The following is a 27,807-nucleotide window of genomic DNA, read 5'->3' as shown; positions in this document are numbered from 1 at the left end:
GCTCCTTCTTATTGCACCTGGTGCATTGGAAGTCACTGCAAGGACTGTGGTGGTGGAAATTGCATTGGTTGCACTTCGGAAATCTCCCACTGTATGAACTTGTGGGTGTAGTGGTGGCAGGAACAGTAACAGCTTGAGCCGCTACCACTTGTTGTTTCTTGGGGTTCCCCATAGGTTTTGCCCCCTTTTCTTGTTCCAAGGCCTTCCCTGGCCCTGTACCTCCTTTGATGGATCGGCAGTAGCGCTGTTGAAAGTGACAGGGTTAGAGGCCAAGACGTGACCTTGAATCTGGGGTGACAACCCCCAAATGTACATCTCAAACTTTTTCGGTTCTGGGTTGACCATGGCAGGGCACAAGGCAGCAAGGTCGCTGAACCTGGCCGTGTAGGCTACTAGGTCAGACCCAGTCATCTTTAGATTCTAGAGCTCCTGCTCTAGCTTTTGTATTTCGCCCCTTGGGCAGTATTCCTCCAGTAGTAAGACCTTCAAGTCCTCCCAAATTATGGTGTTGGCAACGGTGAGAGTCACGAACTTCACATGGCTTTTCCACCAGGTGAGGGATCGATCAGTGAGGGTGCAAGCGGCGAACTTGACTTTGCTCGCTTCTTGGCAAGAGCAGATCTCAAAGACCGTTTCGGTCTTTTCGAACCATTGCATCAGTGCAATGACTCCCCCTGTGCCATTAAAAGTTTTTGGCTTTGCGTTGGAGAACTCCTTGTAAGTACATTCCCTTATGTGACCATGACCAGTGCCATGGTTGGAACGATTCGTGCTGCTTCTTGCCCCTCCATTTCCGTTGGAGTTTATCTATGAGACGGCGGCGGTTAGTGCTGCTGTGATAGCTGCCTGGACCATGTTCGGATCATAAGCTGGTGGTGGAGGTGGTGTTGGTATCGTTCCCGACCTGGGTCGTAGGTTTGGATGAGGAGGCATCGCGCTGCCAAGAATTAAAAATGAAAGATTGTTAGTTTTGGTGGTTGAGGGTTGAATAAGAATGAGTTAACCATCTTGAATAGTTTAAGAATTTGGTTTGATCTACGCAGGGATTTGAGTTTGATTCACAAATGGAGTTTGAATAGCAATAGATAAACTCATGAACTCGAATGAAATGCACAGAATTAACACACGAAAGAGATATGCCCTACATATACTAAACATACGGTTGCATTACATCTGATGTTAGAACAATATTGACCTCTCTAAAGGTCTCTGATTACAGAAAGTTAAAGAAAGTATGACTTTTAGCCGATGGTCCTATTCTATATCAAAATTTGGGAGTTAGGCGAGCACTATTCGCGACGCGGATTGCGCTTGGAGCTTGACTCTGCATCCGATCGCTTGGCTCCCATGACACGCCTGTCAAAGGCAGCTTGTTGCTCCCTCAAATCTCTCATTTTGGAGAGAGCTGCAGTCATTTGATCTTGGAGAGAGTTGGTGTGGAGTTGAGCATTCCCTTGTAGCATGTCAAGGCTTCGAATATCAACTACGTTATCCTCCATCCTTATGTCAACCTCGTGAATCTGGTTTGCTCGGACTCCGGATTGATAAGCCTGATTGGCAAGTTTGCCTACCATAACTGGGATTGCTCGATCAGCTGGACTTCCTCTGCTAACATCGTAGAAGTCCCGACACATACCGTAAGGAGGACGCAGTCCTAGCTGCTGGCTCCAATGGTGGATGTGGCTTCCCCAGACGGGAGTTGGTCCTTGAAATCCCATCCTGAAAGGAGGTCGAACGGATGGAGGTCGGACGGCTAGCAGATTGATTACCTCAGGCTCTGAGACTGAGCTATCTGAATCTTCCTCCTCCTCGTCTTCCATGGGTTCCTCCTTAGGGTCGTCTTCAACCCATCCCCCATTACCTTGGTTGGGGTAGTAGGGATCGTCGGGGTGATGGAATCCAGCCATTGAGTCTATACGAGAATAGGGTTAAGAATTGACTATAAGCTAAAGCATGTAAAATTTACCCTTAATTTTGAAGGTTGAAGATACCCAAATACTCCCATAGTATACTTAATGATATGTTCTTGTTAAGTTTTAAATTTGTTGTCCACTGCAGACACTCCCTGGCATACGTTACTCGGCTCTCAGAGAAATATAGTTGATCAGACTATATTTATCCCAATTCTGATTACATGTCCCAAGGCACACCTGCACTGTACAATTTATTTATAATACTTCTATATTGATCTATTTATGACACTGTTATTAATATGAAATGAATGCATGCCTACTTTACAAAAATTAAATAAATTTAATTTTTTTAGGTATGACTCTTACTCAGAGTGTTTTTGCCCAGTTGTGTTTATAGTTGTATACCAAAAATGGTTTTGATATACTTAATTCACTATAAACAATGCTCTGATACCAATCTGTCTGTGAAAACCTGAAATTTATTCTGTCACTGTATCCCGTTTCCATTAATAAAATTTATTTTATTAAAATTTTCCGTTAACCTTTGGATTAAGTTAATTAAATTGGGACTTTTATTTTGACTTCATAAGTGTCAGAAAACATTAGAAACACGTTACAACACCCTCAATTTAATCGGGTAAATTTTAAAGGACCAACACCCGCAATTTAATCGGGTAAATTTTAAACCCCGTTTAACGTCGGTATTGGGTGGAATCCCACTTGGCCACAAACTCAAGCCTTATATAAAGGGTAATTGGTCTCCATTTGAGCTTTTTCCCACCACCTTGAAACTTTCTCTCACTACTCTCTCTCTAAAACTCGAGTTTTGATCCAAATACGCCTCATTCAAGCTCCAAAATCGTATGTAATCTTTCTTAGCTTATTGTTTAACTTATTTAGCATGCAAATCTGTGTTTAAATCATCTAAAACACTCAAGAACTTGTGTTTATGGTTTGGGAACATCTCCCAAAACCGTAAACTCCCTTAAAGGGGTTTTGAAGCCCCAAAACCCTTCCAAATCCTTCCTAGTGTTTAGATATGACTTAAGGACTTGCATGTATGAGCTTAGAACATCAAAATCATGTCATTTGGGTAGTAAAAATGAGTTTACTGCCCAAGAACATTCTTGGACCGTAAACACACCTTCATAAACACCTCCAAAAGCTTCCATGAGTGCCTAGAACCTTGTATTCCTTCATGTGATGCACCAAACCATGCACAAATGAGCAACACTTGAGTTTATGGTTTGGGAAGGTCTCCCAAAACCGTAAACACCTCCAAAACGTGTTTAAGTGCCCCTAACACCTTGTATGGCTTAGATTTGGGTCTAGAACCTTGCATGATTAGCCTACAACCACCAAAACACATGAATCATGGACAAACATGAGTTTACGACCATAAACTCATGTGTTTACGGCAGTAAAATCACCAAGAACACATTCATAAACCGTAAACTCAATCCAAGGGTCCTTCTAAGCTCCAAACACTTCCATAGCCCTTGAATCAACCCTAGGACCCTCATATGTGAAGCATAAGAACATTTAGCACCCAAAAACACCCCACCCATGAGTTTATGGTCATAAACTCATGGGGGATACAGTCATTGGGCCGAAAACTCCTCAAAGAGTTTACTCTTGAAGAGCAAACTCCATATCTAGACCCAATACCCCCTTAGATGCAACTCGGACCATTCCTAACACTTGAGATAAAGTGTTTTCGCGTCTCAGAGTATTTTATTTTACTTAATTAGCAATTCAATGTCTAATTAGATAAAAATTTGTATCTCCTCATGTTACATATGATCCTCGCGCATATTCAAGCCCTAATCTGACATTTAGCATCCAACCGACACATTTCTCGACTGGTGAGTTCATACCCTTACGCCTTTTTACCAATTTTTCATGTTTTTAGAGAGGGAATACAAGCAAATTATAAAGGTTTTCGTAACTTAAAAACTGATGTAACACTACGATTTTCTGACAAAATTTTAGATATCTTTATCCCTTTTGTAATATGCGGAGCATAAGGGATGTTTTCTTAATATAATTACATAGTTTTCAAAATACAGTGTGGGAAACAATAAAACCAATCAAATTATTATGGGAATAATTTAGGATCTTCATTACTTGTTTTACGGATTCAGATTTCATGCAAAGTCAATAAATAAACTATGTCTGATTTAGTTTATCCATGTTTAATTTAGAGTATCATGCTAAGTAATCTCTTTGTATTCAATTATCTATACTCTACTATGTTCCAAACGATCACGAAATTCGATAACGACCAAGGGTACCATGAATTATTCAATACTAGCTTGTGAGATTTGTCTTCATTATACCCTTCGGGGTACTAGTAAATCCTCTCCTGAAGTATAACCAGAGTCTCCTGTAGGGAGAGCGTGGAATTTGTGGATAGATCTATTCGGGACTGACAATCCCACACCTTAACTACTAGCTACAGTTAGGCGGGCACGCCTGGGGTGACAAATTTAGGATATCGTTCGACGCCTGAAGAACGTCAAGGAGGTCACGGGTCAAAATTAGTATGGTTATACGACTCACAATACGTATTAACATAACTTTGTTCACGGATTTATTTATTTCTTTCTTTAATATATAGGTTTATATATTAAAACAACCTACTTTCGTACTGGATGGTATTCCAAGGATCTTAACTTATGGTTTTCTTATCGTACTGGTGATAATCAGGGTTTTTCTTATGGAAATCGACAAACATGTTAGAAAATATGGGATTTTCTTGGAAACATGCATATGTATTTCATAACTCAGAATTTATGGTTTTCGATATTACTGCATTCTTTATCAAAGGAAAGGAAGTGTTTTCACAAGATTTATTAATCAGATTTTTCCTCACAAAACATGCTTATGAACTCACCAGCTTTACGTTGATATTTTTAAAACTGCTTGTATTCTCAGTTTCACATTAGACAGGTAACCCGCGGTCTTTTGGAGAAGACGGAGCGCACAGATGTCTTGTCTGTCCTTTTGTTTATAAGATGTACATGTATAAAAGTTGTATCACTTGGTTTTCAAACAAATGTAAATATTTCTATGTAATGTAATGGTTGTGTTTACTATGCTTACTATGTACATTGGTTGTGATACTACGCATGACGTCCTCCACCCCGAAACATTTCTGCCTTCGGTTTCGGGGTGTGATAGATTGGTATCAGAGCCCTTGTTTATAGTGAACTAAGTATATTGAACCTTACATGGGGTATAACTATAAACACTAAAGGGGCCGAAGCGCTCTGAACTAAACGTATACTTTAAAAATATAAGTATTTTTACTCCAAGTATACAATAATACCTAAACGCCGGAAACCGTAACCCCGAGTAGAACAAAACATAAGTAATTGGGTGTTGTACACTGTGATCAAATCTGGGCAGTTATGTAGTCGTGTCTAGGGTCAATATAGCCTGATCAACTATATTCATTCGAGACACGGCCAACATGTGCTTGGGAGTGACTGTAGTGTGCAGCAGGCCTAAAACTTACCAAATATCCAAACAATGAGTCATCGTCGCAGCAAAACATAAAATACTATAGGAGTATTTTAGCCAAAGTCGAATACATTGTAGAATTCATTACAAGTGTTGCTACTCATCCTTTCCTTAAGCGATAGTTTACTTGCTACGATAATCCTTTCTTTTTTATCGCGTAGTAGAACACTCTATTTGCCATAATGAGATATCTCTTGTTTCATATCGCTTGAGTCTATCTAGAGGACTTACCATCCTCTCTTTCCTAATCATTTTAGATCAAGAGGCCTCCAAGAGAGAGAGACACAGCTCAAAGAACAACAATCCTCCACCACCACCTCCTCCTTAATTTGATCATGTTATGTTCCAGGCAGTTGTTACTGCCGCAGTGGCAGCCGCCATGTCTCAAATGAACCCTGGTGGCTTCGGTGGTCCAAGAGGTGGTACTCAATCTCAAAACCAGGAAGGTAGCTAGGGAAACCAGAAGGAGTGTTCATACAAAGATTTCAAGAACGCGAAACCCACATCTTTCAATGGCACTAGAGGTGTTATTGCTCTGACTCGATGGTTCGAGAAAATCGAGTCTATTTTCGAAATTTGTTCCTGTTCGGAAGTTGATAAGGTGAAGTACGCCGCCTGCACTTTCACTGATAAAGCCTTGACTTGGTGGAATGGCCGAGTCAAATCCCTAACCTTACCAATAGCCAATGCTATGGGTTGGGACAGCATGAAGGAGCTTCTGCTTGCCGAGTACTGCCCGGGGGGCGAGATGCAGAAACTAGAGCATGAACTCTGGAATCTAAAGATGAAGGGTTCTGACATCGCCGCTTACACCTCTAGATTTGAAGACTTAGCGCTTCTCTGTCTGGGAATGGTTACCCTGGAAAGTAAAAAGAATGAAAGATTCATCTGGGGGCTGACCCAGCCAACCAAAGGAAATGTTTTGACTGCGAAGCCAGACACCTTCGACAACACTAAGTGTCTGGCGCAAACTCTGATTGATCATGGAGACAATCCCGATGAGGTGGTCACCACTCCTGAACCGGCTAAAGCTAGTGGTGAAAATAGAAAGAAATTCTGGAACTAACGGAAGGGTCAGGGTTCGCAAGGATCCTCCAAGAAACAGCAAACTATAGCGGTTCACGCTGCTACAACTCCTGCCACTGCTCCTACAACTCAAGCTCCTACCAATGGATACACTGGTACCCTTCCTTGGTGTAGCAAGTGCAGCTACCATCATCGTACTCTCGGGCTATGTCGTGAAAGGCTCTGCAACAACTATGGCAAGAAGGGCCACCTTGCTCGAAATTGCAGATCACCAGCCCAACCAACCAATCAAGCTTCTGGAGCAGGTGTCGGTCAGGCCTGATATGGTTGTGTTGAAGTTGGACGTTTCAAGAGAAACTGCCCCAAGGCAGCGGCAACCAACAACACCGGGAGAGTTCTAACTATGGGCCAGGAGGAGGCAATCGCTGATCCCACCGTTGTCACGGGTACGTTCCTTCTCGACAACTCCTATTCATGCATCCTTTTCGATTTTGGTGCTGAAAGACGTTTTGTTAGCCATTCATTCAAACATCTTCTTAAACATAATCCACAACCATTAACCGAAACGTTTACCGTCGAGATGGCTAACGATGAGAAAGAGAACGCTAACGATATATTCATAGGTTGTACCCTTACCCTCAACGATCATTCTTTTCCCATCGACCTAATGCCAGTTTCCATAAAAAGCTTTGATGTTATCATTGGCATGGATTGGTTGAGTCCCAATCATGCTGATATCCTTTGTTACGAGAAAGCCATCCGTCTCAATCTTCCCTCTGGCCAGACTCTCATGATCTACGACAATAAACTCAGTTCCAACCTTCGCATCATTTCATGCATCAAAGCCCAAAAACTTCTGCGAAAGGAGTGCCATGCATTCCTAGCCCATATAATCAACGAGAAATAGGAAGTTAAGGACCTCGAGAGCATCCCCGAATTCTGTAACTTTCTTAAAGAGCTCCCGGGAATTCCTCCCGAATGTCAAGTTGATTTTCGCATCGACCTAATTCCCAGAGCAAATCCCGTGGCCAAATCTCCCTATCGCTTAGCTCTAACAAAAATGCAGGAGTTATCCAGCCAGGTCAATGACCTACTCATCAAAGGGTTCATTAGACCGAGTTCCTCACCCTGGGGAGCCCCGGTTTTATTTGTGAAGAAGAAAGATGGATCCTTTCGGATGTGTATAGACTACCGCGAGTTGAACAAATTGATCACCGTCAAAAACCGTTATCCTCTTCCGCGAATAAATGACTTCTTCAATCAACTTCAGGGAGACAATTACTTCTCAATGATAGACCTTAGATCAGGGTACCATCAGCTACGATTTCACGAGAATGATGTTTCCAAGACAACATTCAGGACTCGATATGGTCACTACGAGTTCGTAATGATGCCCTTCGGTCTAACCAATGCACCGGCAGTTTTCATGGACCTGATGAACCGGGTGTGTCATCCCTTTCTGGACAAGTTCCTCATTGTGTTCATTGACGACATACTTGTCTATTCCAGAAGTGAAGAAGATCACAAAAAACACTTGAGGATAGTGTTGGAAACTCTTAGATCTTAAAAGTTGTACGCAAAATTCTCCAAGTGCGAATTCTGGATTCGGAAGGTAGCTTTCCTTGGTCACGTGGTAAGAGAGGAGGGTATACACGTGGACCCGTCTAAAATCAAGGCGATAGAGAATTGGTCGGCACCGAAGACACCCACAGAAATCCGTCAATTCTTGGGTCTAGCCGGGTACTATCACAGATTCATCCAAAATTTATCTAGGATCGCCAAACCCTAACTACTCTGACACAGAAAGGTGTACCCTTTTGTTGGAGTGAAAAGCAAGACACTGCATTCCAAACATTGAAGCGAGCCTTGTGCAGCGCACCTATCCTGTCCCTGCCCGAAGGGACAGATGATTTCGTTGTCTATTGTGATGCATCCAACCAGGGCTTAGGCTGTGTGCTTATGCAGAGAGGAAAGGTTATCGCTTACGCCTCGAGACAGCTAAAGGCACACGAAGTTAACTATACAACTCACAACCTGGAATTAGGAGCAGTGGTCTTCGCACTAAAAATTTGGAGACATTATCTCTACAGAACCAAGTGCACGATCTTCACCGACCATAAAAGCCTGCAACATATCTTCGATCAGAAAGACTTAACAATTTTGGAACTTCTAAACCACTACTCACATACGTAAAAACATCAATTTTCTAGAAACAAACATTGGTCTTGATAGAAGGCTACATTTATACCAGTAGAAAATATGGGATTTTCTAGGAACCAACAAACAAAAACAATCCATTTCATTTTAGTTCATACAAACATTGTAATTTAATACTTATGAAACTCACCAGCTTAAATGCTGATCTACTCTTTCAAAACTACTTGTATGTCCCAGGTATTCAGTAATTACAGGTAACAAACAGCTTTTGAAGAAGGGACGTTGCGGCGCCAGTTTAAATTCATATTTTGGCATCATATTGTAATTGGTTTTTGAACATGTACCTTTTAACAATGTAAACTTTCAATTATATATATGATGGTTATATTTCTTTCTTTACTATGTATTCATTTGTTACGGTACTACATGAAGTCATCCGCCCCCGAACGTTTCTGCCGTTCTGGTTTAGGGGGTAACAAGTGTGGAAGGTAGTATGGGCATGTACTACTTAAAGCACAGAACCTGTAGTGTATCAAGGAAGTCATGAATCATGAAGATTTGTTGATCCCTTAATGATTTCATAGTGCACGTTGTAGCTTTACTGATGTATTTCGGTTTGTTTTTTAGTATGACTATCACTAGAGATTCTGGATCAAGAGTTGGCAACCCAGATGGGCCAGGATTGATGAACGATGAGATTTGTGAGATGATCACCACCCATGTGACCATAGCTATTAGGGAGGACATTTTGGAGGTACTTGGGTCTAATAAGACCACCATGATCGAGATATTTGACGAGTGATATGTTGTCGTTAGAGAGGCTGGTGCTACCGTAGCCACTACATTTTTGTTGCTGTGGCGGGACTCCAATGGAGGAGTAAGATGCAATACCAAGACTTCAGCAACATGAAGCCCCTAGAGATCGACGGGGTAAAGGACCTGATCGTGGCCATGAGACGGATATAGAATGTGGAGGGCTGTTTCTTCACATACTCGTGCCTGAAGTACCGGAAGGTCAAGTTCACCTTAAACCTTCTTCGTCTGGGGGTGTAGGATTGGTGGAAGCTGGAGACAGTTGCTTATTTTCCCGCAGAGAAAGTAACAGTCACATGAGAGTAGTTAACTGATATGTTTCGCATCGAGTATGTTCCCCTGGTGCAGAGGGAGAGGTTGGCTTAGGAGTACCTGTTAGGCGTGCCAAACCCAACAAATAAAGGGGTACGATATACTCCAAAAGAACACTTCTATATTGCAATAAAAGGTAGTACAAAGCAAGTAGCATCGAATCACAGAGATACGGGACAATCAGTATATATATATATATATATATATATATATATATATATATATATATATATATATATATATATATATATATATATATATATATATATATTTGCACAAGGTACTTTGGTCACCAATAGTAAAGAGGGGGGTTTTGAATGCAAGATCAAAACAAACAATTAAAGACACGAGAATCAGCTAAATGAATGAATTAAATTCATAAATTGTAAGGACTCCAAATCAATGTATGAAAACTTAACAATGTGATTCAAAGATGATTAGATACTTGTTCAATTATATCTAAGTTGGTACTTGAAAGTGTTAAAAGCTCTAACACTTCCCATTCATCATATTAATTAACCAAAACAAGCTCTTTGATTAACCCTAACCTTACTAACATAATCTAAACAAGCTCTTATAATTAGATTAAAAGATTGCATTAAACTTTTTGTGAATGTTCCCAACAACACCCAATACTCCTCATAAGCTCGAGAGTGTAAGAATGTGTGAATAAGATTTACACAAAATTCATTCAATGGAAATCAGTTGAGTGCTTCTTACTTAGCCCAATTCACAAAACAATTATGGGTTTTGCAATTAGATAACTTGAATGACCTAACCCTAATTCAAATGGCCAATAAGAATCATAATTAGAATCAAACATTTGATTAAAGGAAAATCAAATTCACTAGATATAATTAAAGCAAACATCAAGTCATATGATTGAGATCACAACCAAGAAGTCAAAACATTAAGTTGGAGAAACTAGGGTTCTAGCCACACATGGCTAGAACTGGATAATAAGTCAAAAGATGGAAATAGTATGCAAATACAACTTAAAAATAAGAGAAATAATGTTCCCAAATGACAAATGATCAAACCCTTGCAAAGGCCTTCGAAATCCTCTCACCAATAATGCTCTGATATGATGTGTCTCTCTCCAAATGACCCAATTCATGTGATATCAAAAATAGGAAAAACTGTCAAAAGTCGATGTTAGGGCCGAACACGCCTCGCGTCAAGATAGAGTAAATCAAAACGGGTTGTGTTCTGTGTAAAAAGGCACTCAATCCTCGATTCTTCTTCCAAAGTATAATGCTCAAAATTGCTCAGCTGGGCCAACACGGCCCGTGTCAAAATGGGCTAAACTGACACGGGTCGGGTTCAACAAGGTCAACATCTTCTTTTCTGGTTAAAAACGACATGTTCCCACTTTTCAATGTAAATCCAACAACACTCGTGTACTCCTCTACCTCTGAATCCAAAACTAGATTTTTCCAACTTTTATGTTCTTCGCCTGATCATCCTGAAATCTTCACCAATGCTTCCAGACATCTCCCAAAGTGCGTTCTAACCTCCGGTTTACCTAAAAAGAACATCAAAGCGTGAAAATAAGGTTTTTCTAGAGACTACATGAATTGAATGAAATGCAAGAAAAGTGAAGAACAACTATGATACATAGATGTATAAAAGGGACTAAAAGGTTCACAAAATGCACCTAACAAATCTCCCCAAGCTTAGACCTTTCATGTCCTCAAGAATGAACAAGAACTAGACGAACAGGGCCATTTCTCGATAGCAAAAAGAAACATAGAGCAAAAAGGGATAGAAAGATCCTAAACTAAGAATGAATGCATGCAATGAAAATCATGAAAAAGAAACACATGTACAAAAGATACTTAAGAAACAAAATGAACAAAAGAAAAATTTAAGAACACAAGTAATTTATCTATTTTTATTAATATATATATATATATATATATATATATATATATATATATATATATATATACGATCAAACATTACATTGATGGGGATCCAATCACTAATACCTAGGAGACCATCCTACTACCTTCCACATATTATAGACTACTAAAGTGAGGAAGACCACGAAACAGTGTAACCCAATAACCCAACCATAGTTTTATTTAAACTTTATACCTAAATAAGCTTTATGAGCGAAAATAACATAGTTCGGGATCTCATGTCCTTAAGACTAGATGGTCAAGAATTAGAATTAACGCATCCTTAAGAACCCGTCACGGCAAATCTGCTTTCGCTGAAGCAGTGAGCCCACCCGAAGGGGCCCAACTCCTATGCTTTCACTTTTTTGAGAGCCACAAGTATCATATCACACAGTTCTTCGTTTTCTAGATTTGACTTTGATATGGCTTCTGATTTGATTGAACTTTGATTTGTATCTTCTATTTGAGCTTTGAGTTCTTCAATCAATATTTTTGAATCTCTTAAAATTTCTTCGATTGGGTGCTTGAAATTTTGATTTGGGTACTGGATGTGACAATTGTACCCTTTCTTCCTTCTTGACTGTGTGGATCTAATACTTAAGCTCTCTGTTATCGCGAGTGTAACGCGTGTCAACAAATAGGTCTGTGTTCTGTGGGTCTTGAGTTGTCGATAAAGATTCTTTTTAAACATTCAGAAGCAAATCATCCTAAAGTTATTATTACTGCCCACAATAATGTTTTAGCATGCAAGTTTTTTTATTATCTAAAGTCAGCATCTCGAATTACGGTGTTTGGGTCCCCTAGTTATGACAGCTGACTTTACACTTCCAGTGACAATTCGGTCGCTTCAGATTTTTTTCATTTTGATTTTTCGTTTTCCCACTTAATGGAGCTATAGAATGTAAAGAGTGTCTTCATCTCGTATATATAAATATAAATAATTTTTTATTTTTTTATTATTTTTTTAAATGCGAGAAAATGGGGGCAAAAACTTTTAAAACTAAATCAAAGAGAAAAATATTTTAAGGTTTTATAGATTTTAATATGCAGAGTGCAATAAAAATAAAAAAATGAAAATAAGAAGGTTAAAATCTTTTTGAGTTTTTTTTTAAAGGATGAATATGAACATGAAAATGCATGAGGATGAACCTAATGTACAACTCTACCCCTCCCCAAGCTTAAATATAAGCATCGTCACCGATGCTTGGAGAGGCTTGAACAACCTATTGTGGAGGACGAGGATAATAGCTGGAGTTTCGGGTCCAAGCCCAAAAGTCCTCATCATGCTTGTGATGGCGCTCTTGATCCCGAGCATATTGAGTGGTGAAGGATGAAAAACTTTGTGACAGGCTCATGAGGTCTTTATGGTAGGAGTCAAGGTGGTGTGGATCGATTGGAATTGATCCATGTGTTGTTGGTGGTATAGCGGATGTCAAATATCATGGGATGAGCTTGCTCCACCCATGGGAGGAGGATTTTCTGGTGCCTCCTCGCCACCCTCATCATCATCCTCACTTTCTTCACCTTCCTCATCTTCTTCACCAGAAGAGGAGATAGGGAAAAGGTAGGGGTTATTTGCCAGTCGGTGAATTTGGTAGGACGCTTGAGGGTAAGGATGTTTTGGTTATTGGATGTCATGAGAAGCTTTGGGTCGTGGTTTTTGCCCACAGTCTAATTATGATTTCCGTTCTCCGTCCGAAGCATTCTCATGGACTCGAGTACTACCATGGTGAGGTAGGGCTCATCGGGTACTGGTTGGTGGTTTCTGGGATATGGGGCCCGGACCGGAGCACTTTTGGCAAACAAACTGACAGTGCCATCACAATAGATTTTTCCGGATCGTGATGTGCTGAGGTGGGTGAGCTTGTTGCAAAGGAATGAGCCATAGTGAGGAAGGAGGTTATCATCCGGGTGGGCCATAACATAGAGTATTTTTAGTTCAAGAATGCTAATGGTGCTTTGCTCTTCTCTAGGGACGTCGAGCAAAGCAATAATCTGATGAGCCACTTTCATCACAGGATAGATGAGATATGAGGCTTTAGCATCACTTGAGACATAGGGATGTTGATGCGTAAGCTGATTCCACCACGTGAGATCATTGTATCTTGGAATCGGTTCATTGGGGCCAAAAGTGTTTTCTGTTGGGGCCCCAACAATAGCATTGATTTGGTTTAGGGACAGGTACAAGGCATAATCATGGTTCATGAGCTGGAAACTTAGGAAACCATGGTCCAAATAGACTGAGGACGAGAACTCGGATGTTGGGACTTTATAGTTAAGCTCGTGGACTTGCAACAACCCTTGCCATCTAATGTTTTGGAACAAGTTGTAGACTTGGTTATAGATGTGCAACTCACGGAGAGATGGCACAGCACAAATTTTTGGATAGTATGTATGCGCTGGAGAAAGGCCTCAAGTTTGGCAACTTGAATTGGGCCAAGACAAACCACACCACCATGTACCAGATTGGGTTGAAGTGGAGGCGGTGGTGATGGAGATCTACGAAGAAGGGTCGACGAATTAGTGTGCCTAGGTCGTTTAGATTGCTCGCCTTCCATGTGTAAAATTTTGGGGTAAAAGTCAACTGGTCAACGAGTCAAAAAGTCAACTATTGACGGATCCAATCAACACGAGTTTCGCCACCAAAATTTCGCGAGAAACTCAGTTTTGAATGATTTCCAAGTGATTGTCCAGTCTAAAAAGGCCAAAAATGTATTCAGTTTGACTCTAAAAACAGAAAATCCACAATTTGAAGATTTGGAAAGAATGTACTGAATCGTTGGTGGAAATGCATTTTTATTGGTGAGAAGTTCATCTTCAACCTCCCCAAGCTTGCCTACATGAATATTCAAGCACAAGAACACCAAAATCATTAGTAATTTTTGGACCTAGGGTTTGTGAAAACCCCCAAATCTACCATGAAAGTGCAAGAAAATGGTGTGTGGGATGTTGGAGATGAAGTGTAGAAGATGAAAATCAAACCTTTTTGAAGATTTAAGCCAAAATTGGTGAAGAATCAAAGGATTTTCAAGAAAAGTCGGACCTTGGGGTTTCTTGCGAGAGAGAAACTGTTTTGGAAAGGGATTGTCGGTAAATGAGATGAAATCCCGATTTTAAAATTGTGAATCTGTTGATGCAGATGCACAGACTCGGCCTGTGTCTTTTTGAACTAAAACAACACGCCCCGTGTATGTTTAAAATTTACCGAGAATAGCTGAACACGGTCCGTGTTAAAATGAACTAAAATGACACGGGTCGTTTTCACGAGGATTTTCAATGAAAATTTTAACAAAAATTCAAGCACAACCCGTGTTCAATTCCACGCCAAAATAAACACGACCCGTGTACGCCTCTGCTTGCCTATCCACGTTTTTGAACCAAAAAATCCCAAATTGTCCAAAACAAATGGTTTTACATCCCGAGATTCATTTGGTGATTTGAAAACATGCTATCACACATTTGGAACATTAAAAACCCAAAATTTCAAAGAAACAGAAATGTTATGAAGCAAAAGACAAAAATACCCCTGGGTTGCCTCCCGGTTAGCCACCCTTGTTTTAAGTCGTTGGCTCGACTTGGCCCCTAAATCTGCTTCAGTCTTGGTATGTGGGGTTGTCAACCACTTCTATCTCATCATTGTTCACCTCGAATCCCTCGTAAAACGGTTCAATCTATGACGATTGACTATGAATATTTTTCGGTTTGTTGGCTTGTGATTTCCACCGCACAACGGTCAAAGACTTTTGTGGCCACAAAATGACCAACCCATCTTGATCTTAACTTTTCTGATATCAAATTGAACCTCAAGTGGTAAAGAAGCACTTTTTGACCCTTTGTAAAAGTCTTCCGGGAGATCATTTTGTCATGATACGCCTTTGTCTTCTCTTTGTAAATCATTTCATTCTTATACACATCATTTATAATCTCCTCTAACTCTTGAATGTCCAACTTTCTTTTGTTTCCCACTTCATCTTCATTCAAGTTTAATTTCTTCACCACCCAAAAGGCTTTGTGTTCAAGCTTAACCGGAAGGCAACACGGTTTCCCAAACACTATCTGGTATGGGGACATACCAATGGGAGTCTTGTAAGCGGTCCGGTATGCCCATAAGGCATCATCCAACCTTACACTCCAGTCCTTGCGGTTTGGATTGACTGTTTTCTCCAAGATTCCTTTGATTTGCCTATTAGAAACCCCTGCTTGACCATTTTTCTGGGGGTGATAAGCTGTTAAGACTTTATGAGTCACCCCATACATTTTAAAGACGACTTTAAGCATCCGGTTGCAAAAACGAATCCCATGTTCGCTTATGAGAGCTTTTGGAGTGCCAAACCGAGAGAAAAATTGTGTTTTAAGGAAATCCATAACAACTCTGGAATCATTAGTACGGGTGGCCTTAGCCTCCACCTATTTGGACACATAGTCCACCACCAACAAAATATATGTACAACCAAAGGAGGGCGGAAATGGTCCCATAAAGTTAATACCCCACACATCGAATATCTCACATACTAAGATGGGGGTAAGGGGCATTTGATTCCTAGAGCTTAAGGACCCAGATTTTTGGCACTTATCACAATGTGCACATAGCACATAAGAATCATGAAAAATAGTAGGCCAATAGAATCCACTATATAAGACTTTTCTAGCTATCCTTTGGGGTACGAAGTGACCACCACAAGCATCTGAATGATAAAACTTCAGTATTGATTATACCTCATTTTGCTCAACACACCTTCAGGTCATTTTTTCCGCGCAATACTTCTAAAGGTATGGCTCATCCCACACATCCCTCTTTGCTTCCTTCTTGATTTTGTCCTTTTGCCAATGGGTTGATTCCAGAGGAAACTGATTCGTGACCAAGTAATTTACAATATACACATGCCATGGAGCTTCATTAGTAGCAAATAAATGCTCATCCAAAAATGTATCATAGATTGGTATGGTGTCTTTGGGTGGTACGATTCGACTTAAATGATCCGCGACCGAATTCTCTTTCCTGCTTTTATCCTTGATTTATGTATTTAACACTTGCAGAAGCAACATACATTGTATTAATCTCAGCTTCGAATCTTTCTTGAGTAGTAAGTGTTTTATAGTTGTATGGTCCAAATAGATAATCACTTTGGTCCCGAGGAGGTACTGTCGCAATTGCTCTAATGCAAAGACATTGGCCAACAACTCATTTTCTGTTGTGGTGTAGTTGGTTTGTGCATTATCCAAATTCTTGAATGCATAATAAATGACATGATGATCTCATTCCACCTTTCGTCCCAACATTGCCCCAATCGCAGTGTTGTTCGCATCACACATGATCTCAAATGGGAGATCCCAATTAAGTGGTTGGATGATTGGAACGGAGGTGAGTAAGTCCTTCAATCGATCAAAAGCGTCCTTGCATGGCTGAGTAAACTCAAATTCAGCATCCTTTTGGACTAGTTGACACATCGGCACCGTAATCTTCGAGAAATCTTTGATGAACCGCCGATAGAAACCTGCATGACCAAGAAACGAACGAACTTCGCGAACATTTGTCGGGTAAGGAAGACTCTTGATAATATTTATCTTGGCTTTGTCAACTTCAAAGCCTTTTGGGACACAATATGACCTAAAATCAATCCTTTGTCCACCATGAAATGGCATTTTTTCATAGCTAAGCACAAGATTTGTGTTAATGCACCTTTGTAGAATTTTTGTTAAATTGCTCAAACATTCATCAAAGGAGTTTCCATAAACAATGAAATCATCCATGAAAACTTCAATGATGTTTTCAACATATTTAGAAAAAATACTCACCATGCATCTCTGAAATGTTGCAGGTGCGTTGCACAGACCAAAAGGCATATGCCTATAAGCAAATGTGCTAAAGGGGAAAGTGAAGGTGGTTTTCTCTTGATCTTCCGAGGCTACCAGAATTTGATGAAAGCTCGAGAAACCATCTAAACAACAGTAGTGAGATTTACCAGCTAATCTCTCTAACATTTGGTCAATAAATGGCAGGGGGGATGTTCTTTTCTTGTTGAGGCATTCAACTTCCTATAGTCAATACTAACTCTCCACCCATTTTGCACACAGGTTGGCACCAATTCTCCCTCTGGATTCTTGACAATTGTGACCCTGACCTTTTTCAGGACCACCTGAATGGGGCTCACCCATTTGCTATCAGAGATGGGGTAAATCAAACCTACATCCAAGAGCTTCATGATTTCTTTCTTTACTACCTCCATCATGGGGGGATTTCATCTTCTTTGTGCCTCTCAGGTTGGTTTGAAGTCTTCCTCCATGAGAATCTTAAGCATGCATAAAGAGGGACTCAAACCCTTTATGTCAGCAATCGTCCACCCAATAGCTTTCCTATACTCTTTTGGCAAAGTCACCAACTTATCTTCTTCTTCAATGGACAACTTTTTGGAGATAATGATAGGCAAAGTCTTCTCTTCTCTAAGATATGCATACTTCAAATGATTGGGAAGAGTCTTCAACTCTAGCTTGGGTGCCTACACAATAGAAGGAATAACTTTTGTGTTAGAAATGGGTAATTTCACCTTGGTATTATCATACCTCATTTTCCTCCTCTCTTCCATGAACTCTACAATTTCCAGAAACTCCTCATCAAGCTTGAAATTTGTTGCAATCACTTTGACTAAATTGTTATCAAAATTCATGCTCAAAACTAACTCCAACGAATCATGGTTAGTCAACTCAAAACACTTTTTAGTCAAACGTTGGATCATATCAACAAAATTAATACAATGAATATTACTTGGGTACCGTATTGGTTCATAGATATTGAAGTTGATGACCTCCCTATCAAACTCCATGGATAATGTACCATTGTAGACATTGATTTTTGTTTTCGCTATTTTTAAAAATGGTTTACCTAAAAGTATGGAACTCGAGGTTTGATCATCATCTCCCATATCAAGCACATAAAAATTGGCAGGAAATACAAGTTCATTGACTTACACTACTACGTCCTCCAATACACCTTTTGGGTGTATTAAAGACCGATCAATAAGTTGAATTATGACTTCGGTTTTTGTTAAAGGTCCAACTTCCATTGTTTTATAGCTTGAATAAGGTAAAACATTAATTGATGCTCCAAGATCAAGCATGGCACGTGGCACAAAAAGGTTACCCATTTTACAAGGAACCGTGAATACACCTGGATCCTTGCATTTCTTTGGTAGTAGTTTTTGTAACACGGCGGACACGTTTTCCCCTACTTTCACCATTTGATTTCCTTTGAGATTTTTCTTAGATGTGAAAAGTTCCTTAAGGAACTTAGCATATCTAGGAATTTGTGTAATGACATCTAAAAGAGGGATGTTGATTTCAACCTTCTGGAACATTGACATAATCTCGTCGTCTTCTCGTTCTCTTTTCGTGCTTGTTAACCTTTAAGGAAATGGTGTCGGAGTTACTTTCCCTTCAGTATCGATTGGCTTCTTTGACTTTGAATTATCATTCTTTTCCTCTTCTCTAACAGCTTCTTCTACCTCAATCTCCATTTCTTCCTCTTCATCATTCGACTTTCTTGGTCCATCATATCTTTTCCCACCTCTTAAGGTAATGGCACATGCATTGTGTTTTAGGTTCTTCTCGGTTTGGGATGGTAGCTTGCCTTGCGATTCCATTATACTCACGGATTGAACAAGTTGTGACACTTGTTGCTCTAAGCTTTTAATGCTAGCATTAATTTCTTGTTGGAAGCTTTGAGTGCTAGTGGCAAGGATTTTGACAATATCCCCCAATGACATGCTTGATGAACCCGCTTGTGTAGGTGGTTGTTGTGGTGGCCTTGGCTGAAAATTTTGAGGTTGAAAAGGAGGCCTTTGTTGATTTTGAGGAAATGGTGGTCTTTGTTGATAACTCACGTGTTGATTTCCACCCCAACATCGATTGTTTTTCCATCTTTGGTCACCCCGTGGCTGCTCATATCCTCTTTGATTTGACCCGGAATACCCTCCCAAGGCATTTGCTTCTTCATAATCCTCCTCTTGAAGTTAAGGGCACATATCGGTTGGGTGCCCTGCTTGAGTACAAATACTGCAAGGGCGGGGTGTGGGTTGCACACATTTATCTTTAGCTAGCATCATTACCACTTTTGTAAACTCGGACAATTGAGCTTCAATTTGAGGTGCTTGGACTTCTTTTACACCTCGAGGTGCATCCGTGTACCATTCTTCATCATGACTTGAATGCTTAGAATCTTCAGCCATGTTGATTAAATTGCGGAGTTCAGTTTGTGGCTGTTGGGTACGTGATGCAAAGAGGTTGTTGAGTAACCTCTTTCCTCGCCTATTGGCAAAGATTTTGTTCAGGTGGTGGGTTTGGAGGTGGATTCCCTCCATGGTTATCTCCCATTGTGTAAGTAGGGATTGGAGTTTCTGTGGGTGTGGAGTTTGGGATATTATGAGTAGGTGAAGAGGGGGATTTTGAATGCAATGATTAAAACAAACAATTAAAGATACAAGAATCAACTAAATGAATGAATTAAATTCATAAATTGTAAGGACTTCAACTCAATGTGTGACAACTTAGCAATCTGATTCAAATATGATTAGATATTTCCTCAATTCTATCTAAGTTGGTACTTGAAAGTGTTAACAAGCTCCAACAGTTCCCATTCACCACATTAATTAACCAAAACAAGCTCTTTGATTAACCCTAACCTTACTAACCTAATCTAAACAAGCTCTTATAATTAGATTAAAAGATTGCATTAAACTTTTTGTGAATGTTCCCAACAACACCCAATACTCCTCATAAGCTCGGGAGTGTAAGAATGTGTGAATAAGATTTACACAAAATTCATTCAATGGAAATCAGTTGAGTGCGTCTTACTTAGTCCAATTCACAAAACAATTATGGGTTTTGCAATTAGATAACTTGAATGACCTAACCCTAATTCAAATGGCCAATAAGAATCACAATTAGAATCAAACATTTGATTAAAGCAAAATTAAATTCACTAGATAGAATTAAAAGCAAACATTAAGTCATATAATTGAGATCACAGCAAAGAATTTAAAACATGAAGGTGGAGCCAATAAATTGTAATTGCATACTATTTCCATCTTTTGACTTGTAATCCTGTTCTAGCCATGTGTGGCTAAGAAATAATGTTTCCAAATAACCAATGATCAAACCCTTGCAAAAGCCTTCGAAATCCTCTCACCAATAGTGCTCTCATATGATGCGTGTCTCTCCAAATGACCCAATTCCCATGATATGAAAAATAGGAAAAACTGTCAAAAGTCGGTTTTAGGGCCGAACACGCCCCGTGTCAAGATAGAGTAATTCAACACGGGTTGCGTTCTGTCTAAAATGACACTCAATCCTCGATTCTTCTTCCAAAGTACAATGCTCAAAATTGCTCAGTTGGGCCAACACGACCTGTGTCAAAATGGGCTAAACTGACACGGGTCATGTTCAGCAAGGTCAACATCTTCTTTTATGGTCAAACACGACCCGTGCCCACTTTTTAGTTTAAATCCAACACGACCCATGTACTCCTCTGCCTCCGAATCCAAACTTGATTTTTCCAACTTTTCCGTTCTTCGCCCGATCATCTCGAAATCTTCACAAATGCTTCCTGGTACCTCCCAAAGCGCATTCTAACCTCTGGTTTACTTGAAAAGAATATGAAAGCATGCAAATAAGGTTGTTCTAAAGACTAACATGAATTGGATGAAATGCAAGAAAAATGAACGATTGTGCTAAATAGATGCATAAAAGGGACTAAAATGTGTGCAAAAAGGTGGACAAAATGCACCTAACAGTACATGTGGCTGAAGTAGATGACAAATTTAGTGGTAGAGATCACCAAGAGGTTTACGGAGAGAGGCATTTTCTACTCCGAGTATCCTGCTTCGGAGCATGTCCAGATGTCTCGTTACTTGAGCAAGTTCAAGACAGAGATCCATGAGTTTGTGTTGACATAAAGGTATGGTTCCCTCTCCAAGTTACAGTCCTTCGTTAGGAAGAGGGAGATTGAGATTAAGACACAAACGAGAGAGAAGAGGCGGACCCATTCAGTCAAATTCAATAGTGAAGCAGTTTAAGCCCGCTGATTTACGATCAGGGGACAATTCCAAATTCCAAATTTAATGTTTATTCATACTGTGTTGGTATACATCTTATAATTTTGCAGACTATATATGAGGTTTACTTGGATGATATTGTTTTACATCATGGATAATTTGATAGGGCTAGGACGTGGATTTGATGGAGCCAAGGATCCACCACCTCCGGTTGGCTTTGGTCGTGGGCAACACGAAGATGATGGGAAGTCTTATTATGATTTATTTAGTTGCTATTTTTATTCATTTATTATAAACTATCATGACTAATATTTTTAATTATCTTTTTCAGTTGTTCCAACAAAAAGAACAAGAGGATTGTCTATAAACATCAAACTCTCAAAGTTGTTATCTAGAAACAAGGGGAATCCTGTGGCTTTTGATTTTGACATAGATATTGCATTTTTGTGTGTTGAGATTGTGACAATATGTTTACCCATGAGATTGGGTAGTATATGAGAGAGAGAGAGAGAACATCTTTTTTTAGCGTATCTGGTTGGAACAATGTTTCCCACGCTTTAAGGAATGTCACAGTCGTGCATCTGAATGTAATTTATTTATATGTTAGTATTTTAAGTTTATTTGTGATTGGTATTTAAGTAACTAACTATTTTGTATTTGTACGAAAAGTATGATTTTGATAAGGTTTCCTTGGATCCCCAGCGTATCTCGGTTGTTGCGGAGCATGGAAGCGTTTCTACAAAAATGTTATAGAGACCGGAAAAGTAAATTGAGTAATCATTTTAAGAGAGTCGGAGGGCTTGCAGCTATCCCAAGGGCATTAGCCAACCACCAATGGTATGTCACATGGAAATGGGGCACAAGCACTTGAACATTTTCAAATGCCTGAATTTATAAACCGTTCGACGATAAGCAAAGGAGTCCATGCATTACAACAATAGATACACAGGAGGGGGGTCGTGCTCATATAGTAATGATTGATGAAGAAAAGTAAGTTATGATATATTTAGTTTTTTTATTTAAAGTATAATTTATCTAATTTTTAACGAAGTTTTTTATAAGACTCAAATCGATCACCAAGGGGTATTCATTAGTGCTATAGCCAAGAAACAATATGTAAGTCGTTAATTATAATATTTTCATATAAGTGTTTATTTATATTATGATGTAAATCATTTTTTGAAAATGCATAATGTTTTTATCCAAGAGTTAAATCAACAAACTCAAGCTTTAATTGGAAAAAAAATAATAAAATAAAATAAAACTCTAACAAAAAGAAAGAAATGGTTTCGAAAAAAAATTGGGTGTTCAATGCGGCCATATCCAAGGCATTAGGCGTAAACCTTTTACGTTTGTGTCGATGTAAGATAAGGATCATCCATCACAGACGCCACTATTGTCTCAGACACCTCCACAATCACATATGGACTATTTATTTTAAAATATCTTATATATATACTTTGGTTATAGATTGATATGTTGGTATTTGTAGTTCAGTAATTGTTAGTTGTTTATATTTTGGTAATAGTTGATATGTTGGTAATTTGTTAGTTTGGTTATAGTTTGATATGTTGGTATTTTAAAGTTTGATAATTGTTAGTTTATTTATAATTTGATATGATGGTAATTTGTTGTTTGGTTATATGTTGTAATTTATAATTTGATAATTGTTAGTTTTATAGTTTGATGTGTTGATAATATATTTTTTGTACTTTGTTTATATTTTTGTGAGTTGTTGGTTTAATTTATAAGATTATGTTGTTTTTTTGTAGTTAGATGTGCTTCAAACAGTGCTAAAAGTCTGGGCATGTAGTGCGTGACTTGAAGAATGATTTTGATTGTGACACACGTAATGATACAGGTGAGAACAAGAACAAGGAGAGCCAGAGGAGCGATGATAACATGCAGTTGCTTTTAGGATTTATGTAAAGTTTTGTTAGAATTAAAATATATTTTGCACTTAATGTTTGGACTAATATTTTGGGATGTTGTGTTAATAAATTTTAATGTTTCAATCTATTTTTATGCAATTAATATTTTCATGGCAGTTCTTATATTTTTACACTATTTTTTCTGCATTTGTAATGTTAAATACTAAAAAATAAAAAAAAGAGAACACTACAATTAGTGGCCATACCTTTAGTGAAGATGAAGCATTATTGGTTACGTGTGGCATTAGTGTCGACGGAAGACATACACAAGTATTAAGGGAAACCACAAAGTAAAGTTAGTTAGGTAACATACACACGTATTAAGGGAAACAACAAAGTAAAGCCGAGACCGAGATGAATAAATGTTATAAAAAATAAGAAAGTTATAAAGATACATGGTGCGCATAGTCTTATGAAAATAAAATACAATCATATAGAAGTTCCATGATAAAAAAAAATTATTGCTTTACATATAAACTATTTAGATAACCCGATACAAATGTCGTGGAATTCGATATTGCAAGCACGAATAATGTCGCCTAAATTCAAGTAATGTTGTTTGTAGAAGTAAAGACAATCTCTATGCCCTCTGAATTCATCACAACATTTTTTGGTTGGTGCTATATTAGGGTTTTCTATATCTACAAAACAATCTTCAATATCATACATATGACAATCCCTCAACTGTGGATATACTTTGGCTGCTAGCAAAGTGAGCAGTACCATGATAATAACGAGTAGACCAAACTTCAAGCTATAATATATTAATTAATATCAATATATATCAGAGAGTTAAAAAGGTATAAGAGTTTAAGAAAATATATGTTTAGGTATTTATAGATGTTGTAATACAAATTTAAAGATTTTTACAACAAGAAAAACATGGGGCTAATTTTACTTAAAATACAAAGAACAGATTATTAGTCTTCAAAAACAACCGGAGATCAAAATATGTTTGAGAATGACAAAGTTTAACAGAATTACGATGCGTAATCTTGCACTATCTAATCTAGATCTAAATTGACAATGACAAGAAAACCCTAACTGCAATCGTTACTGAAGAGGGAAAGCAGAGAGAAAAACAAATGAATAATAATCTTATCTTGCAGATGTAGAGATGTGTATATAACCAGGTACAACCTGAATGACCTGTGGGGTACAAAGAGTCCACGACCTCTCCTCTTACAGATTGCTAAACACGAGCTGCAGTCCACATCTTTGAAGTATATACAGCTTCAATCCTCAGCCTTCATTATTTTTATAATCAGGTACTCAATCTGTCCACCAACTCTTAAGCCCAATCATGCATACTCAACCCACAGACATTCACAAGCCTGGCAACTTCACTGCATCCATTAACAGAAACAATTAGTCTATTTAATTATTTAACAATCTTCTCTGATAAATCAAAATGTTTTTGCCACTTGTCATGTTCTCATTGATTTTGCCACATGTAATTTTCTTAGCATTTTTGACTAATTTGTTTTCCACATGTCATTTTCTTACTTATTCCATTTTTATTTTATTGACACATCATTAATTTATTTAAGACATTTCATTATTAGCATAATAAATTAGGATAAATGTAACTGATAATGCCAAAAACGGTTACTTTCTTCTCTTGATAGGAAATATTTCAAATTTTGAAAACGTTTTGGTCTCTTAAATTTCAAATGGTATCATATGTAACTGAAAAAAACATTTAATACAAAGTAGTGCATTTCCAATTTATTAATTTTTTGTTTATTGTAGAATCGCCTTAAGTAAGAAAAAATGAACTTGCATTCAACTTTTGGGTTGTCTTGGCTGTAACTGACTTTGATTTTACATTTTGAAGTTTTATTTTTCTAGGTTGTGATAATATCATATTCATTTTTATTCGATATTCCTTAGAACAATTTCAAACCATGTAGCCCAAATCAAAGAGACAACAAATCATACTAATGGACAATCATAATTAATTATATAATTTAATTGAGGGTGTAATCATTATGGGGTATGATAAATTGATATACTTCAAATTTCATAAAATTTTACTTCTAATTTGATGTATATTTTATTCAAATAAAGAATGCATATTGGGTTAATTTATATATATGTTTTTAAAATAAATAGAATTATAATGGCACTATTTCTTACATGTTTAAATGTAACAATTATAAAGTTTAACTATCTAATATGTATTCCTAAAATATAAGATTTAACATCCTTTAATATTTCAAAAATTCATATAAGTTGATTTTATAAAATAAAAAAAAATAAAAAATAAAAAAAAAATAAAAAAAAAAAAAACTCCAAGCTTGAAAACAATTTCGTCATTTGATGTCACATTGTTTTTTATGGAATCCAGTCCTTATTGATAACAATTTATAAGCTTGAATTTATATATAATATGATCGGTGTTTTTGTGGACTGCGTAGTCAGGTACTAATCTTCTCCTTTTGATTCGACATTCAGACGTGTAATGTTGTTAATATGTTATCAAATATATTTAATCAACATTGGAAAATATTATGTTTTTTTACTATCAATGTGTTTGTGATACCAGGTATAATCTGGTTCAAATTGAATGTTCAAATTGAATGTTTTTTTCGTTTAACATCTTCATTTTCCCCTTAATTGATTACTAAACTTAGTACAACACACTCATGTTATTTCATCTTATGAAGTCCTTAATATGAATGAAAAAATTAATGTTTAATTTAAGGATAATTTTGGAATTTTGTAGACACAGTTGTCTTTATCGACATCGTCAATTATATAATTGGCATTGTACTTGCAATGCTCAATTAATCATGAAACATCTTATTTCAGTATTTGTGTAGTAAATAACTATGCATTAATTTTTATGTATAACTTATCATATTTTAACCGTATAAGGGGGGAGGGGGTAGAATGATAAACTTTTTATAGGGGCGGAACATTTTTTTAATGTTTAAAAGTAGATTGATCATTTTCCACTGGTTGTATATTTTGCGATGATAATAAACAAAAATAAATGTCAGTCACTATTAAATGTGGGTTTATTTTTTAGACAATCGGTGTTTACTTATAGGCAAATGTATGTTGTATTGTTCAGAGTTAAAAGCAGTGATAGATTGGAAATATTAATTTTATACAATGACAGTAACCTTAGTAATAAGACATTTAATGTTGTGTTCAAACAAATTTTTGGAAATCTGTAATTCATAACAATTATTTACAATATGTCATTACTATTTTTTATTAATTTGGATTTAATTACATACTTATTTATCAAAGCCTTTGTATATATGTAAAAGTACTACTTTAAAAATTGTTTAATGTTCATAATTTGATATTAAATTTATTGTTTTTAATAAACCCGTGTAATACACGGGTCTTACACCTAGTAAAACTATAACAAGACAAAAGGTTGAGAATATATCATACGACCAACTTCACTGCATCATTAAGGAATGACAATATGACATCAATACATGATTCGTTTTGGTTTGAGAAACATTATCAATAAACGGTTATGCAATCAAGTTAATTTAGGTCATTGATTGCTTTGTAAACCATCTAGCCTTAATTTGGTAACTTAATTCAAAACTAAATACATGCCCTTTTGAGAAAAATGTCGAAAAAGCTTAACACCTTATTTCCAAAAAGACACAACATTTTGTTATGCAATCATTTTATCATAGTCGGAATAATAATTAAGTTGTGTTGTATAGATAATTAGAATTAAACATCATGCCTTCGATGGTTCATTATTTTTCAAGTTGGGACCAAGTCTACTGATGGATTTAAGTTTTCGTATAAAGAACAACCGTTACTTCTTGGTATATTCAACACAAAAAAACTCATCAAATTTGCTAGATAATGCACAATTAAAAACCCATATTTTGAAAACCGGACCAGTTCAACCGGGAACTAGTCGAGGATCAGGTTCTTAAAGGCCAAAAAACCGGTATTCATGTGAACCAGTAGAAACCGGTTGAACCGGTCAAAACCGGAAATTTTAAAAAATATTTATTTTTTTTTCGTTTTTTGGATTTTTTACATAATTAAAAATAATAATAACTTAATTATGACATAATCCGGTTTTTTAGACTGCTCCAACCGGGTTGGACCAGTTAAACCATCGAATCAGTAAGACAGTCAGTTATGACAGTCAGTTGAACCAGCGAATCGGTAAGACGATCGGTTCGCTCTC

At 37.7% G+C, this 27,807-nt stretch overlaps 2 protein-coding genes across 2 annotated transcripts; both read right to left on the bottom strand.

Moving 5' to 3' along the window:
* Nucleotides 1-15,334: 15,334 nt before the first annotated feature.
* Nucleotides 15,335-15,907, bottom strand: LOC145098037 (uncharacterized). Its single transcript, XM_079035722.1, has one exon. The coding sequence runs from the start codon at nucleotides 15,905-15,907 to the stop codon at nucleotides 15,335-15,337; it is 573 nt and encodes a 190-aa protein (XP_078891848.1).
* Nucleotides 15,908-18,612: 2,705 nt separating this feature from the next.
* On the bottom strand, nucleotides 18,613-19,002 carry LOC145098036 (uncharacterized). Its single transcript, XM_079035721.1, has one exon. It carries the CDS (start codon nucleotides 19,000-19,002, stop codon nucleotides 18,613-18,615), a length of 390 nt encoding a protein of 129 aa, XP_078891847.1.
* Nucleotides 19,003-27,807: the final 8,805 nt, after the last annotated feature.

Source organism: Lactuca serriola, chromosome 4 (genome assembly GCF_051521515.1).
Source record: "Lactuca serriola cultivar US96UC23 chromosome 4, Lser_US96UC23_V15, whole genome shotgun sequence".
Taxonomy (NCBI): domain Eukaryota; kingdom Viridiplantae; phylum Streptophyta; class Magnoliopsida; order Asterales; family Asteraceae; genus Lactuca; species Lactuca serriola.
The sequence above is the reverse complement of the archived record's forward strand: the minus strand, read 5'-3'. Positions and strand labels throughout refer to the sequence as shown.

Bases quoted from the DNA above. Each gene is read 5' to 3' on its own strand.
- LOC145098037 (XM_079035722.1), bottom strand. From the start codon at position 15,907: ATGTATGGGGTGACTCATAAAGTCTTAACAGCTTATCACCCCCAGAAA.
- LOC145098036 (XM_079035721.1), bottom strand. From the start codon at position 19,002: ATGTTCCAGAAGGTTGAAATCAACATCCCTCTTTTAGATGTCATTACA.